At 29.6% G+C, this 13,577-nt stretch overlaps 2 protein-coding genes and 1 non-coding gene across 3 annotated transcripts in view; all 3 read left to right on the top strand.

The window, feature by feature from the left end:
* LOC126739100 (uncharacterized) overlaps window positions 1-13,577 on the top strand; it is a 232,541-nt gene that overhangs the window by 192,046 nt on the left and 26,918 nt on the right. The window lies entirely within an intron of this gene.
* The window catches only part of LOC126739087 (protein gone early), a 54,960-nt gene continuing 41,597 nt past the window's right edge, over window positions 215-13,577 (top strand). The window contains exons 1-4 of the mRNA XM_050444602.1: window positions 215-546; window positions 4,293-4,798; window positions 9,135-9,270; window positions 9,326-9,484. Of these exons, the coding sequence (XP_050300559.1) occupies window positions 4,433-4,798; window positions 9,135-9,270; window positions 9,326-9,484 (661 nt within the window). The 5' untranslated portion in view covers window positions 215-546; window positions 4,293-4,432. The remainder of the gene's footprint in view (window positions 547-4,292; window positions 4,799-9,134; window positions 9,271-9,325; window positions 9,485-13,577) is intronic.
* Window positions 13,385-13,456, top strand: Trnap-agg (transfer RNA proline (anticodon AGG)). The gene has a single exon. It is a non-coding gene; the product is annotated as a tRNA-Pro (tRNA).

Below are 13,577 nucleotides of genomic sequence, written 5' to 3'. Positions count from 1 at the left end.
TCCTATGCGTTTTCCTACTAATCTCCAAAAATGGATCACACAAAAACTTCAAATTATATTGTGATTCTACTTACTTTTTAATAAAATCACCGGTAACTTATAAGTAACTAACAACTAACACGTCTAATGGTGTAATGCGGGTTATCGATCTTCGAAAACAGTCGACGCAACTTAAAAGCCGGGTTTAACGGCAACAAAAGCACTTGAAATTTTCCCGTAACTTTTTCGAGGAGCAAAAACAAATACGAGTGGAGCAGAACAAGTTTTGTTTGGGCCGTTTTGGCTACCGGTACTTCCTTTAGTGAATAATATCCCTATTTTGACCTGTTTATTGATCTTTTTACCATTTTAAATAACCTGGGTGACAGTGAGAAAAACCTTGATAAAGCAGCAATTTTTATAATTTTTAATCTGTAAGGTGTTGTAGCTCATTCAATATTCGATATTGGATTGAATTGAATAGTGGTGTTCTGAACTGTTGGCTGGAGTGAAAGTTTTTTTATGGTATTGTGTCATCTAATTTGGGGTCTCTTCAAGGAAAACAAGGTAACAGTTGTATTTGTAAAAGTGCTAATTTATTTCTAAAGTAATTAAAATAATCTCTTTTTTAAAGTGCTGGGTTAGTCACCTTTTCACAGGTGGTTCCAGGAAGGTGGTTTTGCTTATTGATTTTTTAAGTAGTCCATTTTTTAAATTAATTGTTGCTTGATGACTTAATCTTGTTGTTTGCAAATACATAATATATTGGGAGAGGATTATCATTTTATTATTATCAGTTCTATTATAATTTTTATCAGATTTTACAAGAATACAGATTTCATTTGTTTTTTTAAAGGGGAAAGATAATATAGGTACAGTAGTGTCCAAAAGTAGAAAATGTAGGTATTTATAGGTATTTATTTATTGATTAATAACTTTACCAATACCCTGAAACAGGTAATTACATTTAAAGATACAACAGCAAACTAAAAAGCATGATAATAAAAATACTTACATGTTAAATACGGACTTTTAAAATTGCCTAATAGGAAAATAAATACAACAAAAAAATAAAAAATAAAAATCTAAAAGCAACTTTGTTTAATCAAGCAGCTCTTGAATAAAACCATAAACTCCAAGACTGAAAAAATTGAAAATTAGTGATAATGTATTGCTAAAACTATGAAATATATCTCTGTATTCTCATCTTAGCATTTTGATAATCATATGTAATCTCTATCAATAGTACCTTTAAAAAATCAATAAACATCCAATAAAAAATATTCTGTAACAAAACAATAATCATTTGAACCCCTTTTTAAACATTTAAAGGAAAAGTCTTGTTGCATCAACAAATTAAAAATTTTGATACTCTGCCTGTCACCAATTGTTCTCACAAATTCTTTTTTGGACTTAGGGTTCAGACTATTTATTTATTTATTTCATAGTAAACCACATTTCACAAATGAAAAGTTTTCAAGATACAACTATGCATATTACAAGTAGATAAAGAAACATACAATAATTGAGGCATATAAGAGCAAAACCCGCTAAATCAACTTTACTTAAATTTTCAGAAAAATCCAAAAACTATTTAACTAACTTAAAATCAACTTTAGGGTTAAAGTTTTGTTTATAGATTCTTCGATACTATTAGACTCTATTTAAGTAAATGAAAATATCCTGAATTTTATCCGAAATTCAGAAAATGGATTTAGTGGATTTTGAAACCAACTATTGGATTTGGTGGATTTTGATCGTAAATAAAATGGACTTAGTGTAGTTTGTCATGAAACAAAGTTATAATAGAAAATTAAACCAAAGAAAATGTAACAGATATAACTAAAATCCAGAGAAATCTGGAACTATCTCTACTGGCTCACAGAGATCGTTTTGGTCGTCCACATCAATTTCATAATTTTCTTGCGGATAAGTCTCTCCTAGATATTTTTCTAACACTAGCCCTTAATAATCTAGATTACCAAAATCTTTCCACTGGGCTCCATAATGTTTAATTAATAGCAATGACACATCCTGTAGTTTATTAATTTTTGGTGGTACTCCAGTTTCTATTGGCAAGGGATTTAAGGAATCTAGAGATTTTCCTTTTTTACAGACAGATTTGCTCTGATTAAGGTCAGACATATAACTTTGTTCTCCCCTTATGGTCACGGTATTATTCCTCCCTCTTTTTAATATGAACCTTTTGGACATATTGAATTTAAAATGCAACTTAGATGGGGGATTTAAAACTTCCTGTGAAGCAGATTTCCAGTCCATAACTGGCACATCTTTACCCAGTTCAACAACTGTTCCATGTTTATTTATTTATTTATTTAAGTACAAGGCTCTCCTACAGATAGACTAAGCAATCCAATGACAGGAAAGCACAAAGTATTTTATGAATTTAAATACAAGTAAGCGCTTTGCCAAACATTACATTTTCACCAAACCTAACAAATACACCAAGCAATATAAACCTAACTAACTTATTTAATAGTATCTCTTATAAACAATAAAGAAGCATATATACATATGAATAATGACAATAGGGAAAAAAAGGACAATATTTATCGTTCTTTATGAAATTAGGTAGAATTTTTTAAGTATCGCTTAAATGAAGCCATACTGGAGAAAAATATATCATTATTCAAATTAGTTTCTTAAAAATTATTAAAAGTACGGGCGCATCTGAACAATGGAGAGTTAGACAAATAGTTTGAAGAATATCTTGAGATGCTAAAGGTCGATCTATTACGCAAAATATAAGGATTAACGTTGATATGTAAATTTTCCAGACAGAAATTAATATTAATAATTTTATAAATCAAAATTAAATCAAAATTGTTTCTACGACTCTCTAAGGGCTTCATACCATAAAATTTTAAGTTATCATAGTAAGTAAAAAAATGTCTCTGTCTATTAAAGCGAAAATTTACTATATTTACAAACTTTCGTTGAACTCTTTCAATTTGGTCAATATATTTGTGATACATCGGATTCCAAGCCACTGTCGCATATTCTATAGTAGGTTTAACGAACACATTATAAAATAATATTAATGATGATTGAGTACTAAAACCCTTTGTAATTTGAGTTATAAAACCTAGATTTTTTAGAGCTTTCTGAACAATGTTTTCTATATGAACGTCGAAGAGCAGTCTGGAATTCAACGGAAATTATTTAAGATACAGTACCTTTCAAAATTTGCAAGATCAGATTGCAGGGCACGAAAATCTGATACCTTCTTAATTGTTGTAAAGATTTTTAGGTCATCTGCATATGCAAGATATCTACAGGTAGAGAAACATTGACCAATGTCATTTAAAAAAATTGAGAACAAAATCGGTCCCAAAAATCCAAAATATTCTATTATATCAGTAATTATAATTAAGTCATTACTTAGAAGTTACTTTAGATATAAGTAAAAAGACCATTGCATATTATAAGCATTTTTGGAGGTTCACTACACTTTTTATGACTGTATAATAAGTAATTATAATGTTTATGGACAAAAGGTTTTCAATTTTTATTCCCTTGAGGATGGCCTAATATAGGACGAAACGACGGCAATATTAAAATCTAAAACCTGAATTTTATTTGACCCCAGATCCAACTCAACAAGAAGCATAAAAGATTTTTGAGCCACAAAAACACAACAATTCGGTATTCTGCCTAAGGTACACGAAAAGATCAAGGTATTATTGATTTACCTGATAAAAGTTGAATATTAATAAAAGTTGCAGTTATAATGGAGATATTGATTATAATAACTTTTTTTAATAATAAAATCAAAATGATGAATACCCATATATTTTTAATAAAGATAATAACATTTTATGCCTATGATAAGAAACATTTCTCATATTTCCCCTATATTAAACAGGTAGAGCTTCATAAAACTATAAAATATTTCTAAAGGATATTGGTACATTCAAATTAGGTAATAACATTTAATCACACTATACAATATTAAACGTTCTTCTTATCTATCACACAAGCTCTGTTTACCTAATGACATTATGTGTGACTGATGCCATATAGCATATAATTTGACCTAGAAACAACTTAGAATTTTTATTAAACCACCTATCAGATTTCTGTAAAGATTGTGAAAGTTTATAAATATTTTTTTTGAAAAAAAAATTAATATATACAAATTTATTCTAGCTTATTGTTTAATGGTATGATTATTGATGTGATTTTTGGTACATCACTTTTCAATTTTACATATCTTAAAGAAATTACCATAATGTTGTTGGCGAAATCGTTTGTTTGTTATTCTATTGCTAAACAGTATGTTTTTCTTTCAGGTTCATTCTACATAAAAGCATTTCCGACCCTTTGGAACTCATATATAGTATGAGGAGGCACCGCAAATTTTTAAAAAAATACTAAAAAAATATGTAAAAACATAAAAGAGTCCTATTCCTTGAGTTCTAATTTAAAAAAGATGCCAGACGATCACCACGAAAACGGCACAATGACCGACGCCCCTGCAAAAAACGGGACAATTGACTCTACAAAAGCAAGAAAAGACTCTTTCGATTCGACCGAGGCCGACCCCTGTCTAGACCACGACGAAAGGAAATCTCAAAAAAAGGGCCGTAACTTACCATTTCTTGAAAAGTGCTTATCAGACATTCAAGAAAAAACTGGCTTATCAAGGCAGTGGACATTGATAGTGCTGGGTTTAGTGGCGATCGTAGTAATTTTATTTATTGTGGTTCTTGGACTGGCTATTGGCTGGCCAACAACACCTCATATGTTTAAGTATCCTATTTGTAGAAGTACCGGATGTTTACAGGCAGCAGCACAGGTAAAGTTACCGACCATAAATTATTTTATTTGTACTAGTCTAGGGCATGATATTCGGTTCTGAGAATCAGTTAAATAAAGCAATAGTTCAACTGAAGATTGGAAAAGGTAATTTATTGGTTAAGGAATTTCTTTAGTCGCCAAAGTTCTTTATTAGATACAGGTGACTTTCTCTATATGTCATTCGAATGTTATCCTATTTACAGTTTGATTTCTGTGAAAAAACTGAGAAAAGAGTGCCTTCAATAAAAATAAAAAAAAAAACGTTTTAGCCTTTTTGAAATTATCCACACAGGATATTTTTATTAAATTTAGTACACAGCTTTTACTTTTTAATCTATATTATAAGACTAATATTATAATAATATTATAAGATAATAATAGTAATAATAATAATATTATTATAATATTATAAGACTAATTTTTAACATGCTTTTATATTAGCTCGGGTTGTAACTATGTATGTAATGGAATCTTTGAGCTGAATTTTCACTGGTTTCTAAAAGTATGATCAATTTGAAACTTTGCACTCCTATAAAGGACCAATGACTATGCAATAATTTGATAAGGTTCCCATTATCCTTATTAGAACTGCCAGTATTAATAAGTTCTTTTTTTTTTAGATCCTCTGTAGGAGAGTAAGAGAGATAGAGCTAGTTTTATAAATAATAGTTAAAAAAACTAAAAAAGACACACACTTTTATTGCTAATCAAACTCAAAAGTAAAAAATAATTTTTAATTATAAAGAGTTTATTACAGTAGTAAGAGGTCAGACAATCAATCATAATTCATTACCTCAAATAAAAATCAGAACAAAATTGAAGTTAACTGAAGTTAACTGGAATCTGAAGTTAAATGCTTAAACACATCTTATATATATGACAAGTCAAAGTTTTAACCATCAATAATCCTTATGTTGGAATGATGAAGGATGGGCATTGTTAACCTATAGGATGCATAATGTTACTCAAGCACATTGGCGAGTTTTTCACTAAGAGATAGACACGCCAAATTTACATTACGTTTAATATTGCTTTATCTTGCTTGGCTTCAAACTTTATTCATTCTGCTTATGGGGCTTAATAATATATAGAGAATGCTTCTTGATGCATCATAGTAGTTATATATCTTATACTGTAAATTTCTATAGAGAGCAAACGGTACAATATATCATACATAGAGAAAACTTTAAAGAAAATTGTTTTTTCTTTCTTGAAGGTTTACGACACTGTATTTTAAGTTATTGCGTTTACGACATAACTTTTTTCTTGTTTTTATTCAAGGGACTCACTCACCCTTGATTTTTTTGCAATATTGAGGATACAACACCCTTTATACCTGCTACAACTAATGCATTAGCTACGAGGCAGTAAAAGCAAATTTCGACGCCAATAAGTTCTATATCCGTTTAATGACTAGAGTCTACTTTATAGCACCTAATAAAAGCTAAGAGGAACCGTTCAATTTTATTTATTAGTTATTAGGATTAGTTATCCTTAGTTTTGCTTTAAAAGAGTACTTAAGACCTTATTATATCTTTATAATATTATAAGTAATCGTCTTTTAAAAATGATATTTTATAAGTTAAAATGCGTTGTTTGCAAACGAGTAGGTTTCTTATGGTGAACATTCACACATATAAATTCCGATTTTATCGTCTTAAATGGTATTTATTACCTAATTTGATAAGGGTATTGGTTTGGAGGAATGCATTTCGAACATTAAAAAAATATACAGAGCTTTTCTTTGAAGTCTCCCCCCCATTTATTTTTTGAACGGGTCAAAAAAAATTTTTGAAACTTGGCATAAGTAAATTGGTCTATAGATACTATTTTTCACTGTAAACTAGGTAGTTGTAAATTCCAAGATGGCGGCTGGGCGACATCTTGAGAAAAAATTTTAAATAGAAAGGGGGGTCGTGTGGTACCTCATTTTAAAGTTCTCAATGAGTACTTTATACCCTGAAATATTAGACCCATATCTTAGCTCGTTTCAAAATGGCGGCCTAATAAAAAAGTATTTTTTTTTATTTTAACGTTTTACATTTTTATGATTTTTTTTCACTATTTTATTTTGACATAAAAACGACAGTTCTAAATGTCAAAATAACACATAAGCGCCATCTTGAATAAATGCATTAAGTAGCGGGTTCTTTTTGGCTGTTACTTTTAGACAGGTCAAAACGGAGTCCACCGAGTCCATGTAATAAATATTAAAAGTACTCAATAAAACCTTTTAAATGAGGTAATACAACATTTCTATTTAATGCATTTATTCAAGATGGCGCTTATGTGTTATTTTGACATTTAGAACTGTCGTTTTTATGTCAAAATAAAATAGTGACGCATTTATTTTCGTACACTGATTTTTACCTATTCAAAAATCATAAAAATGTAAAACGTTAAAATAAAAAAAAATACTTTTTTATTAGGCCGCCATTTTGAAACGAGTTGAGATATGGGTCTAATATTTCAGGGTTATAAAGTACTCATTGAGACCTTTAAAATGAGGAAAATGAGGTACCACACGACCCCCCTTTCTATTTAAAATTTTTTCTCAAGATGTCGCCCAGCCGCCATCTTGGAATTTAGAACTACCTAGTTTACAGTGAAAAATAGTATCTATAGACCAATTTACTTATGCCAAGTTTCAAAAATTTTTTTTGACGCGTTTAAAAAATAAATGGGGGGGGGGACTAGAAAAGCACTGTATAATCCATTGCTGGTTAAATTGTGCCTATGTGCTTGTTTCTTGCGTCTAGTAATAAATTTTGTGGAGAAATTTTTTTTTTTTATCATGAAGTTGATGTAAAACATGTAGAACAAGTCAATGTAGTCGACTACTTACTTCATCTTAATAATGATTGAAAATACAAGAAAAGTCAAATTATATAGGAAACATCAAATATGATTCAGTCACTAGTTAAAAAAGTCAAAAATCTAATATTTTTATCATCTATATCACTTATCATAGATATGCGTAGTTAACGTTTGTATGTAGTGAGCCAATTTATTAAATAATGAAATATTAAAGAAAATTTTAATCTTGACTTGAGTGTTAGTGAATTTTGGTTCTTATTTGTTAGTAAAATGAGCGGCAGAAATGCTAAAATTCAATATTTCTGTCATATTTAAATTTTCTCTATTAAAAGGTTATTACATTTAATTAATTAAGACATGATTTAGGCAAGACTAGAGAAATAAGTTGGGGTGGAAATAACGAAGAGTTAATAAATGTTTACTTTTACGTTTTTTAACTTCTCAGGCTTAGGTATTATAGAGAATCAGAATAAAACAGTAATTTTTGTATCTGGTGCCAATGACCTACCAAGAAAAATATATATAATTTACTCAAAGTCAGCAATTACAGATTACAAGTGACGTATTTGCTTTTTAGTAAAAACTGAGAATAAGAATTATGTCTAGGAATATCCTTATATTTGACTGTACAGATCCTGTCATAGGAAAGATTTGACTTTCTATGATATCAACCAGTATACGGTTTCTGGTTTAAATATTTACCACAGATAAAACCCAAGTTTGTATTTTTCCAATTCATGAATTTAGGAATTAAATTTATTAGGATTTTAATAAACTAGGTCAACATGACATCAAGAACTCTATGTAAGGCAGTGAAAGTACAATTAGTAGCACCTGGTAATATTGTTTATGGAAAAATTCAATTTTTGAATTCATTAAATTTTTCCGCAAACTTATGTAAGTTCAGTAATGTTATTATCATTAGGACTATTTTATAAAAAGTATATATAAATCATCGTTTTTGACGGCGTGTATTATTCGATTTATTTTTGTGGATTTATTTTTTATATTTGTTTTATTGTTAATGTTGTTGAAACTTATTATTTTTTCAGGTAGATACTTAAAGAATATAATTTTTTAAATAATTGATTACTAGTATATTATAATATATAAATTTCTTGTAATAGAAAAATATAAATAATTTACTATTTGGGTTCCTGATTAAAAAAATTACACATTTGTATATTCTGATCTAATAATTTTGTTATAACTTTGGCATTATTACAATACAAATACAAATTAAAATAAAATACCATTAAGGTTTCTTTCTAACTTTGACCACTTAGTTATTTTCAAAATGTCCTAAATTATTTTATAAATATCTTCGAAATGTATGAAAACGTGACGAAAGAAAACCTAGGCACCGTCTCCTTTAGAAACTTAATCATTAAAGAACACTTTACCGATCTTTTGAAGTTCGTATTTCAAAAAGTAAATATTTACTCTCGAAAAAGCCGGTTTCATTGTGTCATAAACACAATAAATTTCGAAATCAAATAGGGTTTATTTGTTTTTAGATTCAAGAAAACTTAGATAGTTCTGTATCACCGTGTAGAAATTTCTGGGGCGCTGTTTGCTCAAAATACCTGAATAGTTCGATACGCCCTTCGGACAGTCCCGTATGGAATCAAAAAGAGATGCTAGTGCAAAAAGGTATTCAAGAGTTTAGGAATTTTGTATAAGTTGTAAGTTTTTTTTTTTGTTACAGAACTAGAGAGGATAAGGGATATGATATCGAACCTAGAACTACCGTTGCATATAAACTCAGTGGAGTGGAAGATGAAGCATTTTTACGAATCTTGTTTGTATGTAGATGCGCTCGCGTCTGATGCACACGCGCCGTTGACAAATTTGATTTCTGAACTAGGTAAGTGGATTAGTAAGAACACCCATTTTTTTAATAAAATAAAAATATTTTATCTGCAATAAAAGTAAAATAGAAAACAGGCACATAGTATATTTAAACACTCTCCAAAGAAACCTATAAAAAAGTAGGCCAATTGCATATAATATTTAATTAAACTATTTAAGAAAATTAATAAGGCATTAAAATTAGGGAAAATACATAATTTCTAATGTATCCTAAACAAACAAAAATTAACTAAAACAAAAAATACTGTTCACTAGTTTGAAATGATAAGAGGGAAAAGTGTATAGATATGCGTAGCCTTTGAATAGCCCTGAGCTAAAGTATTTAAAGTACAATAACTATTAAATTTTTGGTTTACAAATGACCGACGAAAAATTAATTCGTATATCTCAGATAGATACAAATTTATATAAAAAAAATGTTATAGCAGATAAAAACACAAACCAGTACTTTTTTTGAAATTTTTAATTATGGACACATGTTTCGCCTTACAAAGGCATCATCAGACCCTATGCGACTTCACAAGACAATATGACTACTTAAAAGATCGGCGTCAGCGTGTGTTTATTGGTTCTGTTTGTTCGGGGTATGACTCAGTAAATTGGAGAGTCCCACAGGGATCTGTCTTAGGTCCAGTGCTTTTTCTTCTGTATGTTAATAATTTAGCTAACCAATTCAGGGGAAAATTTACTGTATTTTTTGACGGCACCACGATTTTATGGCACACCTTAGACAGCAGGTCTCTACACTCACATTTACAGCAATTAAAGATCTGGTTTGATTCGAATCTCTTGTCGTTAAATGACCATAAATAAAAATCTTGCTTTTGGAGAGCATATTGTTGGTCTTGCTAAGGCGATATCTTCAGGCTGTTTTGCGGTAAGGTTAACAACTGAGGGACTTGTTACATCAGTTGGTAGATCCATTATTTTGTTTTGATTGAATCGTGAAATTTGTTTTTGGGGAAATGCTAGCCATTATCTTATCTACTCAATCCTAATTCTGCAAAAACGGGCCCTCCGGTACATTTCCAGGGCAAAACCCAGAGAGTCTTGTAGACCTTTGTTCACCAAGGAGAGTGTTCTTACCGTCACGAGTATCTATATCCTGGAAGTGGCTAGCATCTCATACAAATATCGTCATAAATTCATGGCAGAAAATCCCAGGTACGTGACACGTCAAGTACAACTAAGATCTGCCTATCCCTACATCTAGCTTGACCCAGAAATCTATCATCTATGAAGGCATCAAGGTATTTAATCACCACGTAACATTAAAGTGGCAACATTAATAATTAATACATTTAGGCAGCGACTGCGTATAAATGTATAGTATATAAGTGGGGAAGGCATATTATTCTTTAATGGAATTTTATGACGATTAATTTTCATTTTAATTATATGTTATTATGTATTTATTTTTATTCTTTTCTGCGTTTTAATGTGTGACGTTGAATTTGCGGATAAAAAATATATTAATAACGTTTGAATGTTTTCTTATTTGGACACTTATTTGTAGAGTGCTGTCTCTTTATTGATAAGTAAAGTAGGCATTTTTAATGGCTTTGTGAACAACAATTTATTGTTTTAAACAAATAAAGCACATATTTTTTTAATATCTCTCTGAAAAGTTTCTCAAACATTGTTTTAATTTTTTTTTATAATACAGTTGGCCCAAGAAAAAAAGCTGTTTGAACAAAAGTAGGCTATTGCAATATTAAGAGATGCAATTTATAAAATATTTTGGGTTCATATAAGTCACAATTTTCTGGGTATTTTGGAAACACTAATTTTTATGTTTTCCCAAGTTTTTCAGAACCTATGGGGGAAAATATTAAGTATAGTTATTGCCTTTGTTTCTAGGTAAGGGTACCTTAAAAAGATAAAAAATAACTTTTTGCTCTAAGCATAGTAAAAGAGCTAGAGAGAATTTTTGAAAAACTGCCCATTTTCAAGACAAACATATTCAAATTTTATGAAAATTAAATTGTTCGAACTGAAATTATAAAAAAAGGTCTTTATATAGTCCCGAAATTTATCATTAAGGCAATTTCGGAAATAATCGAAAATCAAAAACATAAATGAAACTTTCCTTCAAGGTAAAGTTGAAAAATAGCGTACTAACCCAGAGAGAAAATAAAAACGTTTAGATCGCTTATTCGGCATCTTTTCATTTCTTCTCTAGACCAAAAATATAAAATTGCATATGCGAGTAAGTAATTTTCTCTTACTGACTTAAAAACTTTGTCCGACCAGATAGATATTAATTTACCTAGAATCAGTTATCTATATAACCAGGGAGAAAAATTAAATATTTTTTTTAACCCATCGAGGTACAATCAAAGTAATTAATAGACTTGCTAGAATATTGTTATAATAACATTTTGTTGGTTGGTTATCACTAGAGAGGGAAACTTTATCCTTAATCGTGTATTCTTTAGAATCATGAGGAAAACTCAGATGTTAGTAATAATTTTATTGTATCTTCAAAATTTATAAACTGTTTGCCCTAGCAGTGATTTTAAAGTCCATTGAGACAGAGCTGAAATAAATATTTTTTTGTGAAAATTACTACGAACGTTTGGCTTTACTGGCTACTAACAGCGGACAATTCATGTCCATGAACATTTCGTTGATATAAAAAGATATTTTCTCAACAATTTTTTCTTGTCGAAAACTTAATAGATTTTAATACTCAAAAAACAGAATTCCAACATTATTAAAAATTAACAACTTAATTTAAAATTAACAAGTAATTTCGAAATTGTGAGGTTATGATAAGAATATAATTTTGTCTAAACATTCTTGAGGGAATTATTTAGGATAATTGAAACGATGACAAAAATATAAGCTACTATACTAACGACTATATTAAACCCATAATTATTCAGAAGCGGTGAGAATATTATTCAGCCAGAACAGAGCGTAATAATAATGATGAATGAACCGTTTGATAAGTGAGACCTTGATTGTCAGATTATTTTACAGTTTTGAAGTATGGGTTACATGTGCATAAAATTAAATGATCCTACTTTTGATTCTTGATTATATTGCGGTAAATGTTATGTGAAATCCAGTAATATTCAAAAATAAATTCAAAATAAAGAATAGTTTTTTAAACAGACTGCATAAAAAACTGTATATAGGGTAGCACATCGAAAATAGATCAGCAAGGTACGTGATGCCATTCCATACATTTTCTAAGGATTCAAGCTAAGCGGCATTTTCAAATTACTCCCGATATTCTTCACAATTTCCGTTGTAACAAATTTCTCGTTTCTGTTTTATTTGTGTTAACAAACAATTTAGTTTGAACAGTTGCTGATACAGCATGGCAACAGTAAAGGTGCTAATGAAATTAATAATAATATAAAACGTAGGTACTAATCAATAAAATGTATTAAAATTCTCCACAATCCGAGCTAAAATTTAAAAAACAAAGCGCCTTTTTAAATAAAATTTAATGCCCTTTTCAAATGATAGGTAGTATACGACATAGGTAGTAAAATAGTAAAACCCCCGCTAAGGGGTTAAGCTTATAGTGATGGAATTTATGTCTCCATAAAAAAAATAAGTATGCATACAGTACCGAGCAAAATGAAAGAAACTTATAGGAAATTTTAAACATTAGTCAATATTAAATAATATAAAGGGTAATCTTGTATTTCTATTGATAAAATAAATTCCCCGACAATGTGATACATTTATAGTGAATGACTTTGTATAATAAATATAGCTTATAGTAAAGTAAAATCGATGTACTCCAGAGTTAAAAAAAAATCTATATATTTCTTGTTTTTTTTTTATTTAGCGTTTAATACACACAGTGTAAACGTATTCAATAGTCTAATCGGATCAGCAGAGTCACGATTCGCGCTTTTACGTTGAAGTCCTCAGCGGCTCGTTGGTCTAGGGGTATGATTTCCGCTTAGGGTGCGGGAGGTCCCGGGTTCAAATCCCGGACGAGCCCAAAACTTTTTATTTTGATTTAAGTTACAAATAAGTTAAATTGGTTATAGTTTGTTGACTTGATAATTAGGTTTTCTTATTTATAGAAGTAGGTTTGCTTTCTAGTAATCACTAGCGTCAAT

The sequence above is a fragment of the Anthonomus grandis genome, chromosome 8 (genome assembly GCF_022605725.1).
Source record: "Anthonomus grandis grandis chromosome 8, icAntGran1.3, whole genome shotgun sequence".
NCBI classification, from domain to species: Eukaryota; Metazoa; Arthropoda; class Insecta; order Coleoptera; family Curculionidae; genus Anthonomus; species Anthonomus grandis.
This window is presented reverse-complemented; position numbering and strand designations above follow the sequence as displayed.